We start from the raw sequence: 26,942 nt of genomic DNA, 5'->3' as shown, positions 1-26,942 counted from the left end.
CAAGTTTTTGGACTTTGTCCATTCTCATAAATGTGTTATAGTATATCATTTGTTTTAGTTAGCAATTCCCTAATGACATGGTCTTGAGCATGTTTTTATATGTTTATTTGCCATCTGTGTATCTTTTTTGGTGAGGTGTCTGTTCAGGTCTTCAGTCCATTCTTTAAAAATTGGACTGTTTGTTTTCTTATTGTTGAATTTTAGGAACTCTTTGTATATTTTGGATAACAGTCCTTTATCAGATATGTCTTTTGCAAATATTTTCTCCCAGTCTGTGGCTTGTCTTCTGATTCTTTTGACCTTGTCTTTTGCATAGCAAAAGTTTTAAATTTTAATGAAGTCCAGCCTATCAATTATTTCTTCCACAGATCATGTCTTTTGTATTGTATCTAAAAGTTGCCATACTCAAGGTCATCTAGATTCCTATGTTAACCTCTAAAAGTTTTATAGTTTTGTGTTTTTCATTGAGGTCTGTGACCCATTTTGAGTTAATTTTTGTGAAAGTTGTAAGGTCTGTGTCTAGATTTATTTATTATTTTTATTTTTATTTTTTGAGACAGAGTCTTGCTTTGTCACCCAGGCTGGAGTGCAGTGGCACGATCTCAGCTCAGTGCAGCCTCCACCTCCTGGGTTCAAGCTATTCTCCTGCCTCAGCCTCCTGAGTAGCTGGGATAACAGGTGCGCACCACCACGGCCAGCTAATTTTTTGGTATTTTTAGTAGAGACAGGGTTTTACCATGTTGGTCAGGCTGGTCTCGAACTCCTGACCTCGTAATCTGCCCGCCTCAGCCTCCCAAAGTTCTGGGATTACAGATGTGAGCCACTGTTCCTGGCCTGTGAGTCTTCGTTTGTTCCAGCATCATTTGTTGAAAGACTATCTTTTCTCCATCGTATTGTCTTGGCTGTTTTGTGAAAGCAGTTGGCTGTATTTATGAGAGTCTGTTTCTGGGCTTTTTCTTCTGTTCCATTGATGTTTTTCTCTGTTATTTCACAAATACCACACTGTCTTGATATGTGTAGCTTTACAGTAAGTCTTAATTATGGGAAACTTTAAACATACATAAAAGTATGACTGACAGTTCAACGAATCCCTATGTATACATCACGTAGCTGCACTGTTCATCAGCTCATGGCTGCTCTTGTTTTGCTACCCTACCCCATTCCAAGATTTCATGTAAGATTTTAGATATCATATAATTTCATTTCTTTCTTTTTTTTTTTTTTTTTTTTACACAAAGACGATTATTTAAGACCTTTATTAACAGGTGCTTGCAGTTTGTTGACTTTTTTGAAAAAATCAAGTTGTAAACTTTTATTACAAATTAAAAACGAAGTTCTTAAAAATCTCAACTTGACCAGATATGAAATAATTTAAAAACCCTTTAAAGGCGTATTGAGAAAAACCAGGCTTTTAAACATGTTTGTTATTACCAAAAAGAGACGTCTTTAGGTAAAAATAATAAAAACCCCATGCTGCATAGATAATGCAGATAGTTCTCTTTATCTGGTCAATGGGCACAAAGCAAGCACTTAAGGTCTTCAGCTCGAATCTTTTGTTCATTTCTTATTGCTGGAATTTCATATTTCTTCTTGCTGGATGACTAAACCGGATGATGGTAGAGATGGTAAGCCGGCATTTACTCAGCCCCGCCCTGCTCAGCCTCGGGAGCGGACAAATTCTCAGCTGGTGGATCGGCTGCTTTTGTCTCTTTGCCGTCTTGTGGTTTAGGGTTTTCTGGGCGTCTGCGTGGGTAATTGAAGTTGCGGCGGTACCGACGTTGAGGTGGCTGCTGACCTTGGGTCTCATCTCCTTGATTTTCTTTATCTTCTTCATTGCCGTCCTCTCTAGGCTGTCTTTGGCGAGGAGGGCCCCTGCGGAATCGTGGTCTATATCCCCGATACATATTCTGCCTCACTGGTCTGCCTTGTTCTCCTGCACCCTGGTTGTCAGCACCCTCCGTCACTTCTCCCTGCACAGGAGGGTTGGAATACTGTGGTCGACGCCCACAGGGTCTCTGCATGTAGTAAGGTGGGAACCTTCACCTGCAGTAGGGCCGGCGTTGTTGGGCCTGGACTTGCGGAGCACCCTCCGATCGCTCGTTCTTTTTCCCACTCTCACTATTCTGGTAATTTTGCTGGTAATTGCGTGGAGGACCCCTACCACGTGGATAGCGTCTATAATGGTTACGGTCTGCTGCATATTTACTGCCTTGAACTGGACCACCACCAGGACCTGTAACATTTGCTGCCTCCGCACCCTTTTCTCCTTCAACAACATCAAACTCCACAGTCTCTCCATCTCCTACACTGCGAAGTTACTTCCTGGGGCTATTCTTCTTTATGGCAGTCTGGTGTACAAATACATCTTCCTTGGTGTCATTCCTGTTGATGAAACCATATCCGTTCCTTACATTGAACCATTTTACTGTTCCCAAAACCTTCGTTGCGATGACCTTCTTGGTCGGCAGGCGCCGCCCTTGTGAGGCCTCCCGGGCCACAGCTCTCTGCGCCGCTGCCCCTAGTGCCAGGCTTAGTGTCCGCGGCGCTGAGGGCGGGGGCGGCGGGCGGCTGCTGGCAGGGCCGGCAGCGGCGGTGGGGCTGTTCAGGGCTCTCTGGGGTCCGCTCTCCGCTCCCGCTACCGATTGAACTCATATAATTTCATTTCTATCAAGAGTGTATTTATAAAACATTATCTTTACTTTAAAGAAACCGCAAAGCCTTCTCCAGTATAAATTGGTCCCCATTTAAAAAAAAATTTTTTTGGTCCAGCTTAAATGTATATTTTTAAAGAAACATTAAAAAAGTATTCTATGGTAGTATTTCATACATGTACATCTTTTAAACATGGAAAAATAAAACATTCTTTTTGTAAATGGAACATTTTGTACTCATTTTATGAAATAGTTTTATCACATATATTTTGGAGATATTTTGAGAACTCCTTTTTGAGTTGTTTTCATTTAATAGTTTTCCATTGGAAAGCATCTTTACTTCTGTCTGGATTTTTGTAGATACACATTACCTTGGAATACAGATACAATGCTGTTATAGAAATATGTTTCAGACTTTGAGTACTCATTCACATACTAGCATAGTTACTTAGAATTATTTTGTAAGGAAGATTTGTCATTTCTCCCTCATTTGTTTATTTATTAGTTATTTTAACTGCCTTAGCTCTAGAACCGGTCATGTTTCCATGTAAAAGAGCATGTTTTATGCTTTAGAAGTAATGTTTTCTGTCTTAGATTTCGGTCAAATGGTTCTGTCTTTTTGTAATAGTAATACCAGTATTATATTGGTGCAAAGTTGGCATTACTTAATGACTGTATAGGAAAACTGAAACCACAATATAAAACATTTTAATTAGTACCAATTAGAAACCCCATGTGTGATAATGCCTCATTTCTGTAGGCTCAAAAGAAACAACATGTGTAATAATTGATATTTTAAAATCTTTTCAAGCATTTGTAAAACACATTTTTCTTGCCCCTTGGCAATGGAAGATATAATTTTTACTGTTTTAAAATTATGTCTTTTGTTGTCTGTGTAACAAGAAATCAGAATATCAAGATAGTTGAAATGTTATGCATAATATACTAAAAATAAGGGCTTTGTACATAAAATAATATCTAAAAGCTTCATAACAGCCATGTTAGCTACATAAGGGGTTTTTCTACTTTGTTTCAAATTCATAGATATATTAATTGAAACTGCCTAGTATCAATCTCTAGTTAATAAATACATTTGGGCTGGGCCCAGTGGCTGGCGCCTGTAATCCCAGCACTTTGGGAGGCCGAGGCGGGCGGATCACGAGGTCAGGAGATCGAGACCATCCTGGCTAACATGGTGAAACCCCATCTCTACTAAAAATACAAAAAATTAACCCGGCGTGGTGGCGGGTGCCTGTAGTCCCAGCTACTCGGGAGGCTGAGGCAGGAGAATGGCATGAACTCGGGAGCTTGCAGTGAGCTGAGATTGTGCCACGGCACTCCAGCCTGGGCATCAGAGCGAGACTCTGTCTCAAAGAAAAAACAATTATATATATATATATGTGTGTGTGTGTATATATATATTTGAGGATATAGAATAAGCTCAGAAGATTAAGCAGTTCTAAAAACAGTATATTTCTAAAAACTGCTTTCAAGTACAAATGGAGGGAATGTTAAAATTCTCTTTTATGTATATGAAGTATGGTTAGTATACCAAGTGGAATAAGTGGAAACTTACTATAAAGTAGATTCCAGTCTTTCAAATTCATTTATTTTTACTCTTAAGCAGACTAAACATTTTCCTTAATATATCTGGTTTGTCTTATTTAATTATTTTGTTTCTGGACAAGGAGAAAGTAAAATTCATTTCATCATATAGTTAACATGTTAAATAAGAATGATTACTTTTGAAACCATTCACAGTTGTCTCAGATATAAACTTCGATTCCTCTACTTACTGAAGTATCTGGGCTATTATCTCTAACAGAGCACAAATCTTCCTCTATCTGATATGTCAAAAGTATCACAAAGGTAAAATCAGTTAAGTTGAAATTTTTAAAATATTACTGAATTTAAAGAACTCTGTAAGTGGTCACTGAAAGTCTACCGCTTTATATAAACACAATATAAAAATATATCTGAGTTTTCTGAAAAATTGTATTGTGTTGCATTATCTGCCGTAAAGCTTGATCTTACCACTCAATTCCTTGAACATATTAATCGTAGTTGTTTTATAGTCTCTCTTAGTTTGAGCTACTATAACAAAAATATCCTAGATTGGATGAGTTAAACAATAAACATTTATTTCTCACAGTTCTGGAGACTGGGAGTATGGGACCAGGGCTCTGACAGATTTGATGTCTGGTGAGGGTCTACTTCTTGGTTCATAGATAGATGACTGTCTTCTTCACATGATGGAAAAAAAGGCCAGAAAGCTCTCTGAGGTTCATTTTGTGATGGCACTAATTCCATTTATGAGTGTTCCATCTTTATGACCTAATCACCTTTCAAAGGCCCCATCTCCTATCCTGGATACTAGGGGATAGTATCCTAGTCCTATCCCCATCACACTGGGGATTAGGATTTCTTTCTTTCTTTCTTTTATTTTTATTTTTGGAGATAGAGTCTCGCTCTGTTGCCCAGGCTGGAGAGCAGTGGTGCAATCTTGGCTCACTGCAGCCTCCGCCTCCCAGGTTCAAGTGATTCTTCTGTCTCAGCCTCTGGAGTAGCTGGGATTACAGGTGTGTGCCACCATGCATGGCTAATTTTTGTATTTTTAGTAGAGATGTGGTTTCACCATGTTGGCCAGGCTTGTCTCGAACTTCTGACTTCAGGTGATCTGCCCACCTTGGCCTCCCGAAGTGCTGGGATTACAGGTGTGAGCCCCTGTGCCTGGCCTAGGATTTCATTATATGAATTTGTGGGAGGACAGAATCGTTCAGTTCATAATATAGTTCATTTAAAATTACGTCTGCCAAAGTCATTTCTAGATTCCCTATTTTTCTTTTTTTTTTTTTTTCCTCTTGGTTTATATTTACGTTTTTGTCTTTTTTTCTTGTATGTAATAAAGACATTTTATTGAAGTAGAAATATATATTGCAGACTGGGCGCGGTGGCTCACACCGGTAATCCCAGCACTTTGGGAAGATGAGGTGGGCAGATCAGCTGAGGTTGGGAGTTCAAGACCAGCCTGACCAACGTGGAGAAACTCCGTCTCTACTAAAAATACAAAATTAGCTAGCTGGGCGTGGTGGTGCATGTCTGTAACCCTAGCTACCCGGGAGGCTGACCAGGAGAATTGCTTGAACCCAGGAGGTGGAGGTTGCAGTGAGCTGAGATCGTGCCATTGCATTCCAGCCTGGGTAATAAGAGCGAAACATATACTGCAAATGACTTTATACATTTTCATAAACTGAATACACCTATGTACCAAATACCTAGATTGAGAAACAGTAATTATCAGTATACTTCATAAGACCTCCTCTTGATACCCTTCACTTAATAATCTTTTCCTCCCCGAAAGAAACAGTATCCTTACCCTTAGTAAAACCACCATTTCCTTTCTGATAAATTGTTGGACTAGTTTGAAGCTTTGGATGATGGATTTTGTTCTACTTGTGGTTCTAGGGAAGGGATTCAACAATCTTGAGTTCACTTACTCACCTCAATTGTGGATTGAGATGATTTAAGCTGGGCTTTAATCTGACCATCGTTACTCCCCAAGATACAGATTTTATCTTTTAAACCAAAGGCTAGAAGAGTTAGCAGGATTGTAATTTTTGGCGGATCCTGGCCTCTGCCTTTTGTTACTGCATTTTTGTGAATCTGCTGAAAGCTCTACTCAGCTTTTAGGCCTCTCAGCTTCCTCTTGTCTAATTAACACTTTTTGTTTTTTTGTTTTTTTTTTTTTTTTTTTTGGGAAAAGCAATTCCAAAAGCCAATTGGAATTCTAGGTTTCTAGATTTACTACATCTTCTGGGCCTTGTTTGCATAGTTCATCACTGTTCTTTTAGCCCTCCAGTGCCTTCAAACAGGTTTCTTAACTTTTCCCCAGCTTTTCTAGTTCTCACTGACAGCTGGTTGTTCTGAGTTGTCTGTTTAGCCATTCTTAGAAATATTGCCTGTTTTGCCGGGCGCGGTGGCTCACGCCTGTAATCCCAGCACTTTGGGAGGCCGAGGCGGGTGGATCACAAGGTCAGGAGATCGAGACCATGGTGAAACCCCGTCTCTACTAAAAATAGAAAAAAAAAAAATTAGCCGGGCGCAGCGGCGGGCGCCTGTAGTCCCAGCTACTCGGGAGGCTGAGGCAGGAGAATGGCGTGAACCCGGGAGGCGGAGCTTGCAGTGAGCCGAGATTGCGCCACTGCACTCCAGCCTGGGCAACAGAGCAAGACTCCGTCTCAAAAAAAAAAAAAAAAAAAAAAAAAAAAGAAATATTGCCTGTTTTTAAAAAGTCTTCTCTAAAGGCTTACTTAAAATAACGTCTTTTATCACTGTGATCTGTAGCTCCTTTTAAGCATCCATAACTAGCATTGATTGAAGTTGTTTCAGTGTAATGAGTTCCCCAAACAATACATTATGGTTCATAATGAAGCAGTTGTGTAAGAGCCTCATAATACATTTGTAAATCCTCAAGTATGAGGCAACTTCTTTCTGAGGGATAATTTTAGGGGGGAAACTTTTTTTCTTATTTGGCATCTAGGGATATTGAATTTGAGGCATAGTAATAGTTTCAATTACATAGCTTCTAGAAAGACAGTTTCTTAATAATAGAAGCAGTGGCAATAGCCACTATTTGTGTACTTTAATTCGTATCAGGCACTAAGTGCTTGTATAATGTTCAATAAACTGATTCAATCTTTATAAACACTTTAATGATATAGATACTGCTTTTATAGATGAATAAACCAAGACAAGGAAAAAAATCAAGACAAGGAAAGGTTGAGTGATTTGTCACGGTCATAGAGCCAGCATCTTATATTGAACTGGTGTGTCCAGATATACCCATATACTGTGTATGTATCTAGCATCTATTCTGTTTGGACTAATGTCTGTTCTGATTCATTAAAAACCTGAGACACATAGTCCACAGTAACACAGATTCAAATATGTTGTTGGAGATTCATTCTCATCCTCCAAGAACGCCTCATCTCCTTCATTTCATTAACCTCATAAAAACGTCCACCCTTCACTTGTCCATTTTTTCTCTGCTTGGTTCCAACTTAGAGAATTATGCGGTTGGTACATGCTTATAGCTAGTAACCAGGAGAGCCGGATCTAAGAAGCTGTGTCATGATGTTCTCATGGCAGTGGAACCAAAATGAAATTTCATTAAAAGTATAAGATAATTTCTTCTGAGGGGAATGTTTTTAAATGATAATTGAGATGAACTATTTTAGCTATAAGCAACATGTTCTTCATGTTTGTTAGCTCATAATCCCATTATAAAAACTTTGTTATTTCAAATAATCCCTTTTATTTTAGGAAATTACAATTTCTATAATATTGTATGTTAATTTGTAGAAGTTTTGTTAGTAGCAATATAAGATCATTGAATCGTGTGGAAAAGATCCTAATGAAAATTACTCTTTTGAAATCTTTTTATTATTAATATTTTATTAATGTTTGCATAATTTTTATTTTATTTTATTTGAGACAGAGTCTTGCTCTGTCATCCAGTCTGGAGTGCAGTGGCGTGATCTTGGCTCACTACAACCTCTGTGTCCCGGGTTCAAGCGATTCTCCTACCTCAGCCTCCCAAGTATCTTGGACTACAGGCATGAGCCACCACGCCTGGCTAATTTTTGTATTTTAAGTAGAGATGGGGTTTCACCATGTTGGCCAGGTTGGTCTCGAACTCCTGACCTCAGGTGATCTGCCTGCCTTGGCCTCCCAAAGTGCTGGGATTATAGGTGTGAGCCACCATGCCTGGCTGCATAATTTTTTAAAACTGTAAAAAAATTTATCAGTAGGAAGCAGTTGCATCAATTATGAACCATATATGTTATGAAACATTACTAAATTTTAATAAGATAATGATTCATCGACCTTTAATTATAGTCATTACAAATGCCATCCTTTGAATTAAATACATATTGAAGAAATACAGTAATGCAAGTAATCCTCTGTAAAGTGTTCATATTTTTGTAAATGCATATTAAAATCAAACCATACAAAAATATGTTTCTTATGGAAGTGAACTCAAAAACCTATATGATGGTATGTTCATAGATGACACTATAGAAACATTTACATGAGTCTTTAAAAATTTTTTTAAAATAATTTTATTATTATTTTTTAAGTTACAGGGTACATGTGCAGGATATGCAGGTTTATTACATAGGTAAACGTGTGCCATGGTGGTTTGCTGCACCTATCAATACATCACCCAGGTATTAAGCCCAGCATCCTTTAGCTCTTTTCCCTAATACTCTCCCTACTAACCCTCCCCTGACAGGCCCCAGTAAGTGTTGTTCCCCTCCCTGTGTCCATGTGTTCAAATTGTTCGGTTCTCACTTATAAGTGAGAACATGCGGTGTTTGGTTTTTTGTTCCTGCATTAGTTTGCTGAGAATAATGGCTTCCAGCTTCATCCATGTCCCTGCAAAGGACATGATCTCATTCCTTTTTGTGGCTGCATAGTATTCCATGGTGTATATGCACCACATTTTCTTTATGTAGTCTATCATTGATGAGCATTTGGGTAGATTCCGTGTCTTTGCTATTGTGGATAGTGCTGTAATGAACATATGCGTGCATGTATCTTTATAATGGAATGATTTATATTCTTTTGGGTATATACCCAATAATAGGATTGCTGGGTCATATGGTATTTCCGGTTCTAAATCTTTGAGGAATCAGCACATTGTCTTCAACAATGATTGTACTAATTTACGTTCCCACCAACAGTGTAAAAGCATTCCTATTTCTCCACAGCCTTGCCAGGATCTGTTGTTTTTTGAGTGTTTAGTAATTGCCATTCTGAGTGGTATGAAATGTTATCTCATTGTGGTTTTGATTTGCATTTCTCTAATGATCAGCGATGTTGAGCTACTTTTCATATGTTTGCTGGCCGCGTGTATGTCTTTTTTTGAGAAGTGTCTGTTCTTATTTGCCCACTTTTTAATGGGGTTGTTTGTTTCTTGTAAATTTGCTTAAGTTTCTTGTAGATTCTGGATATTAGCCCTTTGTCAGATGGACAGATTGCAAAAATTTTCTCCCATTCTGTAGGTTGTCTGTTTGCTCTGATGATAGTTTTGTTTGCTGTGCAGAAGCTCTTTAGTTTAATTAGATCCCATTTGTCAATTTTTCTTTTGTTGCAGTTGCTTTTGGCGATTTCATCATAAAGTCTTTGCCCATGCCGATGTCCTGAATGGTATTGCCTAGATTCTCTTCTAGGGTTTTTATAGTTTTGGGTTTTATATTTAAGTCTTTAATCCATCTTGAGTTAATTTTTGTATAAGGTATAAGGAAGGGATCCAGTTTCAATTTTTCACATATGGCTAGCCAGTTCTCCTAGTACCACTTGTTAAATAGGGAATCCTTTCCCCATTGCTTGTTTTTGTCAGATTTGTTGAAGATCAGATGGTTGTAGAAGTGTGGTTTTATTTCTGAGTTCTTTATTCTGTTCCATTGGTCTATGTGACTGTTTTTGTACCAGTACCATGCTGTTTTGGTTACTGTGGCCTTGTAGTATAGTCTGAAGTCACGTAGCGTGAGATGCTTCCAGCTTTGTTCTTTTTGCTTAGGTTGCCTTGGCTATGTGAGCTGCTTTTGGTTCCATATGAATTTTAAAATAGTTTTTTTCTAGTTCTGTGAAGAATGTCAATGGTAGTTTAATGGGAATAGCATTGAATCTATAAATTGCTTTGGGCAGTATGGCCATTTTCATGATATTGATACTTCCTATCCATGAGCATGGAATATTTTTCCATCTGCTTGTGTTCTCTTTGGTTTCCTTGAGCAGTGGTTTGTAGTTTTACTATTATAATATACTGCCATAATCTTAAACATTTGTACAGCAAAATAAGCAATGCATATGTATCTTTCATTAAAATAATGTAATTGAACTCTTATAAAGTATGTTAATTAACAATGAGGAAGAAATAGAATGAGTAGATGGTTATAAAACGCAGCTTTTTATGTACATTTTGATGATTTTATTTGTTAGTAATAGTGCTATGTCTGTTAATACAGCACTTTCATTATGTATCACTTTCAGGTAGAGTTTGAACATTTGTTTAATTAACCATGACTTAAGATTATAGGTGAGTGCTTATGCGTAGAGCATTTAATTATTTGTGTTTTATTGGTTTACTAATGTACTTAACAGAACTGCTTTAGCCTGGAGCTCCGTAAAGGAACAGTCACTCAAGTCCAGCTTTGATATAAAAGTTTATCTCACTTATAGTCCTTTTATTAAGCACTAAAAGACAACTAGTTTTGTTTGTTTTGAATTCTGCATTCAAAGGAAGGTGATAATGTTATGATTTCCAGTTTAATTTTGAAGATGAGTATTAGTACAGATACTTTTGTTTTCAAAGGGTATAAATTTTGTGAATTTTCTCTGAATAATTTTATAAGATTTTTTGTCTGTGCTAATATTATTTCTGTTCTGGGAGACCTAAAAGTTGTACTTTTGATGAAAGGTGTTTTCCGGTAATATTTATGTCAAGATTTAAGGAAAGATTGTGTAAAATCTGTAGGCACGTAGCAAAGGAAAAATACTTAAGTGATATTAACCTTAAACATTTTAGATAATTTTCTTTGTTGTTATGTTTAACAATGCATAAATATGACAAATTGCTTTTAAGTGACTTACTGATTTTTATCTCCTTAGTTTGATTCAATTAAATGTTTTTTAAAAGATAATTTAGATTCACATGAAATTGTAAGACATAATTGAGAGAGATCTTGTATAACCTTTACTCAATTTTCCCCAATGGTAATATCTTGCAAAACTCTAATACAGTATTACAACCAGGATATTGACATTGATACAGTCAAAACTGAGAACATTTCTATCACAGGGAGTCTTCATGTTGCCGTTTTATAGCCAAACTGACTTTCTTCCAGATGCTTAACCCTACTCCCAACCCTTAACCCCTGGCAAACACTAATCTTTCTGTTTCCATAATTTTGTTATTTCAAGAATGTTATATAAATGGAATTATATGGTATATAACCTTCGTTTTAGATTATCCATTTTGTCATTCTATAATGTCCTTCTCTGTTGTAATGTTCTTTGCTCTGAAGTGTACTTTATCTCATATTAATATAGTCATTGTGCTTTCCCTTGATTAATATTAGCATGTTATATATTTTTTCATCCTTTTACTTGTAACCTGCCATTATCTTTATGTTTATAGTGAATTTCTTATAGGCAGCATATCGTTGAGTCATGGGTGTTTTAATCTACTTTGACAGCCTTTGTCTTTTAATTGGCATACTGATTTACATTTAATCTATTTATTTTTAAGGCTTAAGCTTCCCATTTAATTTTTTGTTTTTTTGTTCTCTCTAGTCTTCATTTCTCTTATTGTGGGTTATTTCAACATTTTTTAGAATTCCATCTTTGCTTATCTATAGTTACTTTGAATATATCTCTCTTTTTATTAATTAAAACCTATATTTTTTGAAATTTTTTAGAGACAGGGTCTCACTCTGTCACGCAGGCTGGAGCACAGTGCCTTGATCATGGCTCATTGAAGCCTCAAACTCTTGGGCTCCAGCGATCCTCCCACCTCAGCCTCCTGAGCAGCTAAGACGATGGGTACATACCCCCATGAATGGCTGAGTTTAAAAAAATTTTTTTATTTGTAGTAGAAGCAAGGTTTTGCTCTGTTGCCCAGGCTGGTCTAGAACTCCTGGCCTTAAGTAATCTTTCTACCTTGGCCTTCAGTAATCTTTCTACCAAAGCACGAATATATCTCTATGTATAGCTTTTTTAGTGGTGGCTGTAGGTATTACATTATACATGCATAACTTATCTTACCATCACAGTCTACTGGTGTCCTCATGTTACACTTCAAGGGGCAAACTTTTTAACCACTTACCTCCCTTTCATCTCTTTTTTCTCTTCACTTTATAAATAGTTTTGTTAGGTATGTCCTTTACATGCATTTAGAACAATATCAGTGTTATAACTTTTCTTCAACCATCGAATATAATTTAAAAGACTCGGAGGAGAAGGAAAAACTGTTATATTTACTCATATTTTTCCTTGCCATATTCTTTCTTTCTTCTTGATGTTTGAAGATTCCATCTTTTATCATTTCCTTTCTGTCTAAAGAGCTTCCTTTAGCCATTCTTTCAGGATAGGTCTGCTGATGACAAATACTCTAGTTCTCTTGTATCTGAAAATGTCTTGATTTTCTCCCCCTACATTCTTGAAATATATTTTTGCTAGATATAAGATTCTCTGTTGATAGTTCCTCTCCATCAGTTGGTCTACTGTGTTCTGTCCTCCATGGTTTTTGATGAGAAATCTGCTGTCATTAGACTTGGCTTTTCTGTTACTGGTAAGGTTTCATTTCTCCTATGCTGCTTTCAAGATTTGTTTTTTCTTTGTCTTTAGTTTTCAGAGGTTTTGGATTTCTTTGGGTTCAATCCGGTTTAGGGTTTACTCAGCTTCCTCAATTTGTAGTTTTATTTGCCAAATTGAAAAAGTTTGCAGTCATTGTTTCTCTGAGTTCTCTTTCAGCTCTTGCCTCTGTCTCCTCTCCTTCCAGGATTGATTAATAGACAAAAGGAATGTTAGGTCTTTTATTGTGGTTTCACTGGTCCCTGAGACTCTGCTTTTTAGTTTTGATTTTTTTTGTCCCTAGTCTATTTTATCTTTGTTGTTCAGATTGGGTAAATCTTGTTGTTCTGTGTTCCAGTTTACTGATTATTTCTTTTGTCCCCCTTCTCTGCTTTTGATCCCATTCATTAAGTTTTTAGTTTTGGTTCTGGTATTTGCCAGTCGTAACATTTTTTATTTGGTCTCTTTATCTTCTATTTCTTTCTTTAGACTTTATATATATATATATATATATATTTTTTTTTTTTTTTTTTTTTTGAAACAGAGTCTCGCTCTGTTGCCCAGGCTGGAGTGCAGTGGCGTCATCTGTACTCACTGCAACCTCTGCCTCCCAGGGTTCAAGTGATTCTCCAGCCTCAGCCTCCTGAGTAGCTGGGATTACAGTCATCCACTACCACCCCTGGCTAATTTTTGTATTTTTAGTAGAGATGGGGTTTCACCATGTTGGCCAGGCTGGTCTCTAACTCCTGACCTCAGGTGATCTGCCCGCCTTGGCCTCCCAGAGTGCTGGGATGACAGGCGTGGGCCACTGCGCCCAATCTAGACTTTATAATTCTTTGCTAAAACCTTCTATTTCTGTATCTGTTACCAGGATGTTCTCAATTGCTCATTGAAGCGTTTTTTAATGATTTTTAAAAAAATAATCAGATCATTCCAATATCTCTGTTATCTTGGTGTTGGCGTCTGCTAGTTATCTATTTTTATTCAGTTTGAGATCTTCCTGTCTCTTGGAATGATGAGTGATTTTTTAATTGAAACTTGGACATTTTGGATACTTTGAGACTGGATTTTATTTAAACTTTCAGGTTAACTGGCTTTGTTTGATACCACTCTAGCAAGGAAGGGTGGTGGAAAGAGAGGGGTGCTGTCTCATTACTGCCGGATCATAGCAGAGGTCCACATTCCCTGCTCATCCTCCACTGACACCTCAGAGGGATCGTACTTATTGTTACGATAGGTGAGTGTGGGATTTCTGGCTCCCCAACCGTCTTTCTCTGATAGCTGTCTGGCTAGCAGGGATACAAGGTACTGTTCTCCGTGTGTCCTTCCCTGACAACCACCAAGGTGTGGGTGGGGCTGACTTTGGTTACTACTAGGTGTGGTGCTGCAAGTCCTAACTATGCGCTAGGCCTCCTCTGACATCATGACAGTGAGGAGGAATAAGGTCAGCTTGTCACTAATGGATGGGCTTAGAAGTCCAAGCTCCTCACTTGGTCTTCACACACAATATCAGAATCCTTGTTACCTCTTGGTAGAGATGAAAATCTCAGTCCCATCTTTGCCTTTTCTGAGACCACCCAGTGAGGTGGTTGGGGCATCTCATTACAGCCTAATAAGGGTAGAAGTCTAGGATCACCATCTCAGCCTTTACTGGTGGGGATGGGGGTAGGGCCATAATTTTTTTCTGGTGTTCGGCTGCACTTACTTCTAGAAGTTTTATGTCTTGCTAGACTGCCCCTTTCCTGGTCCTTTGGCTAGAGAGAGCAGTTCTGGGGGTTTCTTTCATCTGCATTTGTTGCCAGCTTCTGCACTGAGTTTGGGTATATGAAATAAAAAATAAAATGAAAACCCAGGGAACTCACTGGTCTGTCTGTCTTTGGATCTTGAGGTTCCTATCCAGTTCTCCTTCTTTTTGCCTTTCAAAGTCTTCTTATGTTTTTTTTAATATGTGTTTTACATGTAGTGTTCTGCTTTTCTAGACCTACTTAGTGAGAGAGGTGGGGAAAAGTACATCTACTCCATCTTCCTGGAAGCAGAAAGTGTGTTTCAGATACTTGGTATTGGAGGTTACCTCTAAACAGTGGTTAAATTGGATGTATGTGGCTATTATTGTGTTTGTGTGGTTTTTTGTTTGTTTGTTTTGGGGACTAAATGCCTGTAGGCATATTTTATTGGCAGAGATAAAGAATTCAAAACAAAAACCTAGAATCAACTCCTGTGGATATTTATAAATCTCAAACTGAGACATTTTCTTGACAACTCAGGGACCTAATTAATAACACTAGTTTTTACTTGTCAAACTTTACTGTGATTTCTTTTATGTTACTATTCAAACAATGCTCCTCTTTTTTTGGCTCTTTGATCTGGTTATAGAGTGGCTGACAATTTATGGAAATAGTTTTCAGGTTTTCGGTAGTATTACAGGCCTTGTTAAAATCTAATGGTCATGTGTTCCTTTTGAAGGGCTATAGGTATTTCTATGGGGATTTAATAGTCAAAACTTTGCTTTGTAATACAATAGAAGCACATCATCTACAGCATAGTAACTTGTTATAAAATATGAGAAAAATCAAGGCCTTTATTCGATTTAGGTTGTGTAATATTTTTAAATTGCCTAAACAGAAGTATTCTACAGTAAAATGTTATTGTAGATGTTTAAAAGAAAGTTTTCTTTGGCTATATAATATGTGGATTGTTCAAGGTCTAAAGTAATCTTGGAACTGGGTTTCTTTCATTGTAGGGTGATGAATTAGAAGACAATGAAAAGAATTTCTATGAATCTGATGATGATCAGAAGGAAAAGACTGACAAAAGGAAGAAGCCATATACTATGGATCCAGATCATAGACTCTTAATTAGAAATACAAAGCCTTTGCTTCAGAGCAGGAATGCTGCGGTATGTTAAAATCCTTATAAGAAATAATTCACTGGTTTTTAAAAAACAGCAATTAAAAATACCTTAATTTAGTAAGTGAGTCTGTGTGTGCTAATGGAACATTTGTTTGTTTACACACCAAATGACATGTAATGGATAGTTGGAAATACAGTGTGGAATGTAAGCTATAGATTTAGAGACCTAATGTCTGGGAAGTAATACCTAAATACATTTCAGCCTTCCATGTTTCCAGGTATGCAGAGTTAGCTTTTGATGAGAATACCTGGTTTGGCCTATTGGACTTCATTTACTTTTTAGTGGTTTTGTTAATTGCTTTTCTTAAGATATTTCTAAGTTGTTTCTCAATTGGTTGGATTGTATTAGCTCTTATGTAAGGACTATGTATATTTATCAGTTATTCCATTATGATTGAGGGTACTTGATCTGGTTTCAGATCCTTACTGTTTGTCTGATAGAATTTTTAAGAGACTAACAAAGGTAATGCCTCACATATTATAAATGTAAATTGGTAGTAATCGTAATTAAAAATCATCTTTATTTGGGTCATAAGGTTTTCTTTGTTCGACACCTTTTTGTTTATATAACCATTTGTATTTTAGAAGAATACATGTGCACAATACAAAAATTAGAAAATACACACTAGCAAAACTAAAAAGAAAATTAAAACATCACATTCTCAACACTCAGAAATCACTTATGTCTTAGTGTATTTTCTTCCAGATCTTTTTAATCTGCATAAGTATACATATATTCATCATTACACATACATATATATATATTTTAACCAAGATAAAAATCATACTGTACGTAACATTTTCTAACCGTTATTTCTCTATTCAGTCCTCTCCACTTTTTATTTCAATAAAATTTCATTTCATTTAATACCAATTGACCTTAAATTATTCTTTTTGGATAATTTATCCGAACTATTATCTAATGCATTGCGTCTTTTAAAGCCTCTCTAGTCTTGCAGAATGTCCTTCTGGGTTTCTCTGATTGCTGCTGCTGCTTTTTATTTTGTTTTTTGATTTTGTTTTTACTATACCTACTGGAATGGGATGGTTGCATCTTTTATAGTGTCATTTCTTTTATATTCTGTGTTTCCTGTTTTTTTTTTTTAATTAATTTATTATTATTATACTTTAAGTTGTAGGGTACATGTGCATAACGTGCAGGTTTGTTACATATGTATACTTGTGCCATGTTGGTGTGCTGCACCCATCAACTCGTCATTTACATCAGGTATAACTCCCAATGCAATCCCTCCCCCCTCCCCCCTCCCCATGATAGGCCCCGGTGTGTGATGTTCCCCTTCCTGAGTCCAAGTGATCTCATTGTTCAGTTCCCACCTATGAGTGAGAACATGCGGTGTTTGGTTTTCTGTTCTTGTGATAGTTTGCTAAGAATGATGGTTTCCAGCTGCATCCATGTCCCTACAAAGGACGCAAACTCATCCTTTTTTATGGCTGCATAGTATTCCATGGTGTATATGTGCCACATTTTCTTAATCCAATCTGTCACTGATGGACATTTGGGTTGATTCCAAGTCTTTGCTATTGTGAATAGTGCTGCAATAAACATACGTGTGCATGTGTCTTTATAGCAGCATAATTTATAATCCTTTGGGTATATCCCCAGTAATGGGATGGCTGGGTCATATGGTACATCTAGTTCTAGATCCTTGAGGAATCGCCATACTGTTTTCCATAATGGTTGAACTAGTTTACAATCCCACCAACAGTGTAAAAGTGTTCCTATTTCTCCACATCCTCTCCAGCACCTGTTGTTTCCTGACTTTTTAATGATCGCCATTCTAACTGGTGTGAGATGGTATCTCATTGTGGTTTTGATTTGCATTTCTCTGATGGCCAGTGATGATGAGCATTTTTTCATGTGTCTGTTGGCTGTATGAATGTCTTCTTTTGAGAAGTGTCTGTTCATATCCTTTGCCCACTTTTTGATGGGGTTGTTTGTTTTTTTCTTGTAAATTTGTTGGAGTTCTTTGTAGGTTCTGGATATTAGCCCTTTGTCAGATGAGTAGATTGCAAAACTTTTCTCCCATTCTGTAGGTTGCCTGTTCACTCTGATGGTAGTTTCTTTTGCTGTGCAGAAGCTCTTTAGTTTAATTAGATCCCATTTGTCAATTTTGGCTTTTGCTGCTGTTGCTTTTGGTGTTTTAGACATGAAGTCTTTGCCCATGCCTATGTCCTGAATGGTACTACCTAGGTTTTCCTCTAGGATTTTTATGGTATTAGGTCTAACATTTAAGTCTCTAATCCATCTTGAATTAATTTTTGTATAAGGAGTAAGGAAAGGATCCAGTTTCAGCTTTCTACTTATGGCTAGCCAATTTTCCCAGCACCATTTATTAAATAGGGAATCCTTTCCCCATTTCTTGTTTTTCTCAGGTTTGTCAAAGATCAGATGGCTGTAGATGTGTGGTATTATTTCTGAGGCTTCTGTTCTGTTCCATTGGTCTATATCTCTGTTTTGGTACCAGTACCATGCTGTTTTGGTTACTGTAGCCTTGTAGTATAGTTTGAAGTCAGGTAGCGTGATGCCTCCAGCTTTGTTCTTTTGACTTAGGATTGTCTTGGAGATGCGGGCTCTTTTTTGGTTCCATATGAACTTTAAAGCAGTTTTTTCCAATTCTCTGAAGAAACTCATTGGTAGCTTGATGGGGATGGCATTGAATCTATAAATTACCTTGGGCAGTATGGCCATTTTCACGATATTGATTCTTCCTATCCATGAGCATGGTATGTTCTTCCATTTGTTTGTGTCCTCTTTTATTTCACTGAGCAGTGGTTTGTAGTTCTCCTTGAAGAGGTCCTTTACATCCCTTGTAAGTTGGATTCCTAGGTATTTTATTCTCTTTGAAGCAATTGTGAATGGAAGTTCATTCCTGATTTGGCTCTCTGTTTGTCTGTTATTGGTGTATAAGAATGCTTGTGATGTTTGCACATGGATTTTGTATCCTGAGACTTTGCTGAAGTTTCTTATCAGCTTAAGGAGATTTTGGGCTGAGACAATGGGGTTTTCTAAATATACAATCATGTCATCTGCAAAGAGGGACAATTTGACTTATTCTTTTCCTAACTGAATACCCTTGATTTCTTTCTCTTGCCTGATTGCCCTAGCCAGAACTTCCAACACTATGTTGAATAGGAGTGGTGAGAGAGGGCATCCCTGTCTTGTGCCAGTTTTCAAAGGGAATTTTTCCAGTTTTTGCCCATTCAGTATGATATTGGCTGTGGGTTTGTCATAAATAGCTCTTATTATTTTGAGGTACGTTCCATCAATACCGAATTTATTGAGCGTTTTTAGCATGAAGGGCTGTTGAATTTTGTCAAAAGCCTTTTCTGCATCTATTGAGATAATCATGTGGTTCTTGTCTTTGGTTCTGTTTATATGCTGGATTATGTTTATTGATTTGCGAATGTTGAACCAGCCTTGCATCCCAGGGATGAAGCCCACTTGATCATGGTGGATAAGCTTTTTGATGTGTTGCTGAATCCGGTTTGCCAGTATTTTATTGAGGATTTCTGCATCGATGTTCATCAGGGATATTGGTCTAAAATTCTCTTTTTTTGTTGTGTCTCTGCCAGGCTTTGGTATCAGGATGATGTGGCAGTTATATCCAAGGCTTGACGGATTTAAGTTAAATATGTTCTTAAAGATTTTAATTGAGAAAATGTTCTTAATGAGTTGTTCTGTTCAGTTAGTAAAAACTTCAAATATGTGGAATTTGCATTATTTTTTCTGATTCTTGAGAATTTAGAGCTTATAGCTTTGTGTATCCTAGTTATCAGCAACAATTTTTGTCTAATACCTAATAGTTTAGTTTCCAAATCATTATTCAGTAATCATGCCCAGTCATAACAAAAATATTATTTCATGGATGTTATAAAATATATTTTAATGTACTCAGCTTAGCCAGATGCTAGTTAGGTAGCTGTAATTTGCCATCTTAAACTACTTTATGAGTGACTCACTATTCATTTAACTACGTCTTAGAAACTGATTTTATAGTTCAAATACTTATGGATCAAAAACGTTCTCAAATAGTGAAACAAATAGTGGCAGTTTGTACTTTTTGTCCCAGTTTGTTTGGGTTCCCTGCTTACTTGATGGTATACCAAATAGAGGTGGTTTACTTTTTGTGTCAGTATATTTTGGTGCCTTGTTTTGGGATGCTGCTAAATATGAGTAAAGGCTAGCTTTTGAAGAATTGTGGATAGATTTTTTTTAAACTTCATACTTAAGTTTATGGAGAGACTTTGAGAATTTCTTTCAGGAAATTTAATACGTCATTGCTATGTAGTTTGTACTGGAGATAGATACTGAAAGCGGAATGTTAGGAGGCTATTCTAACAGGCTAAGTAAGGTGACAGCGGCATGAATGGTTAAGAGTAGAAAAGTGTTTATAGGATGCACTTTATTATGAACAGGCATGATGTAACTGTAGAAGGCCTGTAAGGTTGTATATTTTTAGTCTTTTTCGATTTTGAAGCTTTGGGAACTTTCTTCATGGTGTTTACAAATTACCCTATACATTTCAAATTCTGGGTATCAAAGAGACTGTAAACTGTTGGATTTCTAAATACTGAGGAAAAAGAGGCTCATTTAGTCCTTTCGAATTTTGGACTACCCTAATATATTAGAACAGATGGCATGCCAAGTGGCAGCTAGAATTTTAAAGACTAGAATTTAATCTTGAATTAGATCAGTCATTAATTGAGGTTGTTTTATTTTATAAGATTTAAAATTCGGTAGAGTTTATTTTGTAGCTAACTTATATTTGCAGTTCACAAGTGAAGGAATGAGATATTCTTGCATTTTTAAAATTCTCAACTAATGTCTTAAAGCTATAAATCAAACTTGTAAGAAAGTACAAGAAATGGCAAACAGTAAATTTAGGATCCTGTATACTGTATTTTTAAAAACAGTTCTTTAGTTTTAGAAGAAACTTTTTTTAACCTCAAACGTTCTCCTGTGCTGTATACTATTTAGGCATATATATTAATAGAACTTTTGCTATATATTTGTTCAAACTTCATAGACCAGGCAGAGTTAAATTAATATTAGTGTGTCCTTTGAGCCAAAGGCAGCATTGGTAACATCTGTAGCTATATCTCTACAGTTGTCACTCTGAATCTGAGTGTAGAGGCACTTAGGGGAAGCAGTACTCTTCTGTTTTGAGACAAAGAAATTCTAATCACCCTTTGTTTGTTTTGTTTTGTTGAGACAGAGTCTCACTCTGTTGCCCAGGCTAGAGTTCAGTGGCATGATCTCAGCTCACTGCAACTTCTACCTCCTGGGTTCAAACGATTCTCTTGTCTCAGCCTCCCAAGTAGCTGAGATTACAGGCGTGTACCACCACACTTACCTAATTTTTGTATTTTTAGTAGAGATGGGGTTTCACTATGTTGGCCAGGATGGTTTCACACCTGACCACAAGTGATCCACCTGTCTCGGCCTCCCAAAGGGGTGGGAGTACAGGCGTGAGTCACTGTGCCCAGTCTTCGAATCACCCTTATAATGGCTTTTAACCAAAAGCCATTTTTAAGGTTCTGTGTTTTTAAAAACAAGATTATTTTAAATGCTACTGCTGTAGATGTATTTGTTTTAATGGAGTTTCTTTAATTGTAACTTAAATGTGCTGAGTTTTCTTTATTTCAGCCTACTTGTTACTGTTGTCCTGGCTTCATTTAGAAAGGCATACTTATAATTCTTAAAAAGCCCCAGTCTCAGAGCAGCAGCCGAGGAGCATGGAATTTCGAGTGTCTTGAGCTTTGCCACATACTAGCTGTTACACTTTGAGCAGTTCATTCAATGTCTCTTTTTTTTTCTGAGGATGTATTCGTTTCATAGCGCTGCCATACATATTGCCACAACCTGAGTGGATTAAAGCAACATAAACTTATTCTGTCACATTTTAGGAAGCCAGAAGTCTGAAATCAAGGTATAATCAGTATTGGTTACTTTTGTGCACTCTGAGGGAGAAACCGTCTCTTTCCTAGCTTCTGGTGATTGCCAGCAATCTGTGGCATTGCTTGACTTATGGATGTATCACACTAATTATCTCCATCTTCACATGGCCTTCACTGTGTCTCTTTTTGTCCTTTTTCTTCCTCTTATAAGGACACTTTCATTCAATTTAGGGCTCTTAACCAGCATGATCTCATTTCAGTTCTTACATTAATAATTTCTGCAGAGATCCCACTTCCAAATAAGATCAGATTCTGAGGATAGAATTGGGCACTGGGGGTGGGGGACACTTCTTCAACTCACTACAAAGAGTAACATTCCATTTTACATCCCAGGAATTTTTGGGACTTAGAGGAAATAATGTGTAGGAATGGATTTTGAAGTTGTAGAGTGCTCTGGTGTTCATAGTTCCTGTTATTTTTATGCTTTATCTTGTAGGTGGTTATGGCAGTTGCTCAGCTGTATTGGCACATATCACCAAAATCTGAAGCTGGCATAATTTCTAAATCACTAGTGCGTTTACTTCGTAGCAATAGGTAGGTCATGATTTTATATATATATTTTTTTCTTTTGTATTCCTTCAAAAGTAATGTTTGAACAAATTTAATCTTTCAGGCATTTAATATATAACTCTGACTATACTTTAATCTATCAATCAGTAAGATTTCATACTTAATGGGATTATTATAAAAGTCTTTATATGCTTATCTCACACTTAATTATAAATACTGAAATTTTTTTTAACCTCAAGCCCAAAGATATTGAAAATATTTTGTGGCATAATTCTAGGGTGTCACTAGTAGCCTAGTATTAGTGCTTGACATTTTTAGGTATGGCAATAATGATGTTCGGGAGTTTTAGTAAAGCTGGAATCACTGAAAAACTATACTGAAGTACTATCAGATTGACTTACTCAATGTATTAATACATGGTTTTATAGAGCAATGTGTATGCTAAGTAATGCAGTTTATGCCAGAATTGCGCTTCCTATAAAGCTGGAATATTTAATTACTCTGCTTTGCTCCACTCTAAAAAGAGAGCTATGTTTTAAATAGCTACTCATTTTAAAGATTGGATACTCTTAGTTTCAGATAGACAGAGCTATCTTTATAATTTAGTGGTTTAGGTAATTTTTAAATTTTACCTCTTTATAATTTAGTGGTTTTTAAATTTACCTTTAATTTTACCTTTTTATGATTTAGTGGTTTAGGTAAACAAGTCAAAACAATTTATTGAGTTTCCATGACATATAACATGAGAATCACGATTTCAGGTTTAATTCAGACTTTTGTTCTGTGTTTAAGAATACCTTCATTTCAGCTATTTGACATACCTTAGCTATTTTTCAGTAATTAGTTGTTTTAATTTGAAACAATGTTTTTCATTGAGTGCTTGTTTCAACTAATTGGGTTGGAAGGAAAGAACCATGTATTTATTTTTGCCCTTAACTGGAACTTAGTCCACAATTTTAGCTCTTGACTGGCTTAGTAACAAATTAGATGCCATTTCCTTTGTGTACCTATTCTCCGTATCTTTATATCCAGCTATTATTTTTCTCTTTTGCTAGCTCAGCATTTTTTTTTTCCTATGGCTAGTTCAAAGGCTATCAGAAAGACCTGGAATTGGTCTTTCACGTGAAGCCTTATACCAGATTCAGTTCATTTATTAGATATTTGGATCTAAAAATAACATGACTGCTTTTTAAATCTGACCTTTGCCTTGGGAAGAATGAGTTAATAATAACAGTGTGGTCATATTTACCCCAGTAACACTAGGAATACTTTCCTTGGATGTGTTCAAAGCAGCTAAAATGTTAACTTTATATTTTAGGAGTACTTTATTGTAAAATTTGTTTTAACTATTCTTCATGATGAATCACATGTAATTTATTGGTATTTTATAGAAAAAGTGCATTAAAATGGCAGATGTCTAAGATTTACTAAAAACTTTTCAATATTACATTTAAGAGTCTCATTCACTATGAAATTATTGCTAATTCTTTTTCATTATTACAGTGCTTACTCAAAGATGTTTCATTGGAACATATACCCAGTGATAATTCTCTTTTGATTTCTAGGGAGGTGCAGTATATTGTCCTACAAAATATAGCAACTATGTCAATTCAAAGAAAGGTATGTATGTTCTGAACACATAATTTAAGAGACACGTGAACACATTAGTACCTTAATGTATTCTTGTATTTGTTTTTGTAATCTAGGGGATGTTCGAACCTTATCTGAAGAGTTTCTATGTTAGGTCAACTGATCCAACTATGATCAAGACACTGAAGGTATGTATGCTTTCATTTTTCAGATGCTTTTAACACATTTGTTTTGAAGAGATATTGCAATAGCTTTTAGCATCTGCGGGATGCAGTCCTGCTTTTCAAAACACATTGATACAGTTAAGGGTTTTTCTTTATACTTTTCAATATTATTATATACTAATTACTGTACTACATTCTGATAATGTAAAGTTAAGCCATTCTACCTACAACTTGATTAACTCACAGATTACTGAAGGAGACAGGCATTTAAATAAATAACTTCAGAGATTGGGTCCAAGATGGCTGAATAGGAATAGCTCTGGTCTGCAGCTCTCAGCGTGATAGACGCAGAAGATGGGTGATTTCTGCATTTCCAACTGAGATACCTGGTTCATCTCACTGGGACTGATTGGACAGTGAGTGCAGCCCCAGAAGGCAAGCTGAAGCAGAGTGGGGCGTCGCCTCACCTATGAAGTGCAAGGGGTCGGGGGATTTCCCTTTCCTAGCCGGGGGAAGCCGGGACAGACTGTACCTGGAAAAATGGGACACTCCCACCAAAATACTGAGCTTTTCCCAAGGTCTTAGCAACCAGCAGACAAGGAGATTCTCTCCCATGCTTGGCTCAGTAGGTCCCATGCCCATGGAGCCTTGCTCACTGCTAACGCAGCAGCCTGAGATCAAACTGCGAGGCGGCAGCCCAGCTTGGGCGGGTCGTCTGCCATTGCTGAGGCTTGAATAGGTAAACAAAGCGGCCAGGGAGCTTGAACTGGGCAGAACCCACCGCAGCTCAGCAAGGCCTGCTTCCTCTGTAGACTGACTCTGTGGGCAGGGCATAGCTGAACAAAAGGCAGCGGACAACTTTTACAGACATAAATGTCCCTGTCTGACAGCTCTGAAGAGAGCAGTGGTTCTTCCAACTCGGTGTTTGAACTCTGAGAACATACAGACTGCCTCCTCAAGTGGGTCCCTGACCCCTATGTAGCCTAACTGGGAAATGCCTCCCAGTAGGGGCCAACAGACACCTCATATAGACAGGTGCTCTTCTGGGACAAAACTTCCAGAGGAAGGACCAGGCAGCAATATTTGCTGTTCCGCAGTATTTGCTGTTCTGCAGCCTCCACTGGTGATACCCAGGCAAACAGAGTCTAGAGTGAACCTCCAGCAAACTCCAACAGACCTGCAGGTGAGGGACCTGACTGTTAGAAGGAAAACTAACAAACAGAAAGGAATTGCATCAACATCAACTAAAAGGACATCCACACCAAAACCCCATCTGTAGGTCACCAACATCAAAGACCAAAGGTAGATAAAAACCACAAAGATGGGGAGAAACCAGAACAGAAGAGCTGAAAATTCTAAAAACCAGATCGCCTCTTCTCCTTCAAAGGATCACAGCGCCTCACCAGCAATGGAACAAAGCTGGACGGAGAATGACTTTGACGAGTTGACAGAAGTAGGCTTCAGAAGGTCGATCATAACAAACTTCTCCAAACTAAAGGAGCATGTTCAGACCCATCTCAAGGAAGGTAAAAACCTTGAAAAAAGGTTAGACGAATGGCTAACTAGAATAAACAGTGTAGAGAAGACCTTAAGTGACCTGTTGGAGCTGAAAATCATGGCACAAGAACTTTGTGACACATGCACAAGCTTCAATAGCCAATTCGATCAAGTGGAAGAAAGGGTATCTGTGATTGAAGATCAAATTAATAGAGTTAGAGGACAAGATTATAGAAAAAAAGAGAAAAAAGAAACAAACAAAGCCTCCAAGAAATGTGAGACTGTGTGAAAAGACCAAATCTACGTTTGATTGGTGTACCTGAAAGTGACGGGGAGAGTGGAACCTATTTGGAAAACACTCTTCAGGATATTATCCAGGAGAACTTCCCTAACCTAGCAAGGCAGGCCAACATTCAAATTCAAGAAATACAGAGAACACCCCAGAATACTCCTCGAGAAGAGCAACCCCGAGACACATAATTGTCAGATTTACCAAAGTTGAAATGAAGGAAAAAATGTTAAGGGCAGCCAGAGAGAAAGGTCGAGTTACCCACAAAGGGGAGCCCATCAGAATAACAGCAGATGTCTCGGCAGAAATCCCACAAGCCAAAAGAGAGTGGGGGCCAATATTCAGCATTCTTAAAGAAAAGAATTTTCAACCCAGAATTTCATATCCAGCCAAACTAAGCTTCATAAGTGAAGGAGAAATAAAATCCTTTACAGACAAGCAAATGCTGAGAGATTTTGTCACCACCAGGCCTGTCTTACAAGAGCTCTTGAAGGAAGCACTAAACATGGAAAGGAATAACTGGTACCAGCCACTGCAAAAACATCCCAAATTGTAAAAACCATCGATTCTATGAAGCAACTGCATCAACTAATGGGCAAAATAAACAGTGAATATCATAATGACAAGATCAAATTCAAACATAACAGTATTAACCTTAAATGTAAGTGGACTAAATGCCCCAATTAAAAGACACAGACTGGCAAGTTAGATAAGGAGTCAAGACCCATCAGTGTGCTGTATTCAGGAGACCCATCTCACATGCAGAGATACACATAGGCTCAAAATAAAGGGATGGAGAAAGATGTACCAAGCAAATGGAAAGCAAAAAAAAGCAGGAGTTGCAATCCTAGTCTCTGACAAAATAGACTTCAAACCAACAAAGATCTGAAGGCCATTACATAATGGTAAAGGGATCAATTCAACAAAAAGAGCTAACTATCCTAAATATATATGCACCCAATCCAGGAGCACCCATTCATAAGCAAGCGCTTA

General features: G+C 37.3%; 1 protein-coding gene and 1 pseudogene across 3 annotated transcripts in view; one reads left to right on the top strand and one right to left on the bottom strand.

The window, feature by feature from the left end:
• AP3B1 (adaptor related protein complex 3 subunit beta 1) overlaps positions 1-26,942 on the top strand; it is a 303,905-nt gene that overhangs the window by 106,650 nt on the left and 170,313 nt on the right. For both annotated transcript variants that reach the window (XM_025387269.1, XM_025387270.1), the window contains exons 8-11: positions 15,751-15,906; positions 22,336-22,433; positions 23,975-24,029; positions 24,116-24,187. In XM_025387269.1, the coding sequence (XP_025243054.1) occupies positions 15,751-15,906; positions 22,336-22,433; positions 23,975-24,029; positions 24,116-24,187 (381 nt within the window). The remainder of the gene's footprint in view (positions 1-15,750; positions 15,907-22,335; positions 22,434-23,974; positions 24,030-24,115; positions 24,188-26,942) is intronic.
• LOC112625854 lies at positions 1,242-2,581 on the bottom strand (annotated as a pseudogene). The gene has a single exon (XR_003119790.1). The product of XR_003119790.1 is annotated as a nuclease-sensitive element-binding protein 1 pseudogene (transcript).

This window comes from Theropithecus gelada, chromosome 6, assembly GCF_003255815.1.
Source record: "Theropithecus gelada isolate Dixy chromosome 6, Tgel_1.0, whole genome shotgun sequence".
NCBI lineage: Eukaryota > Metazoa > Chordata > Mammalia > Primates > Cercopithecidae > Theropithecus > Theropithecus gelada.
Note: the sequence above shows the minus strand (reverse complement) of the source record. Positions and strands in the feature narration are given on the sequence as shown.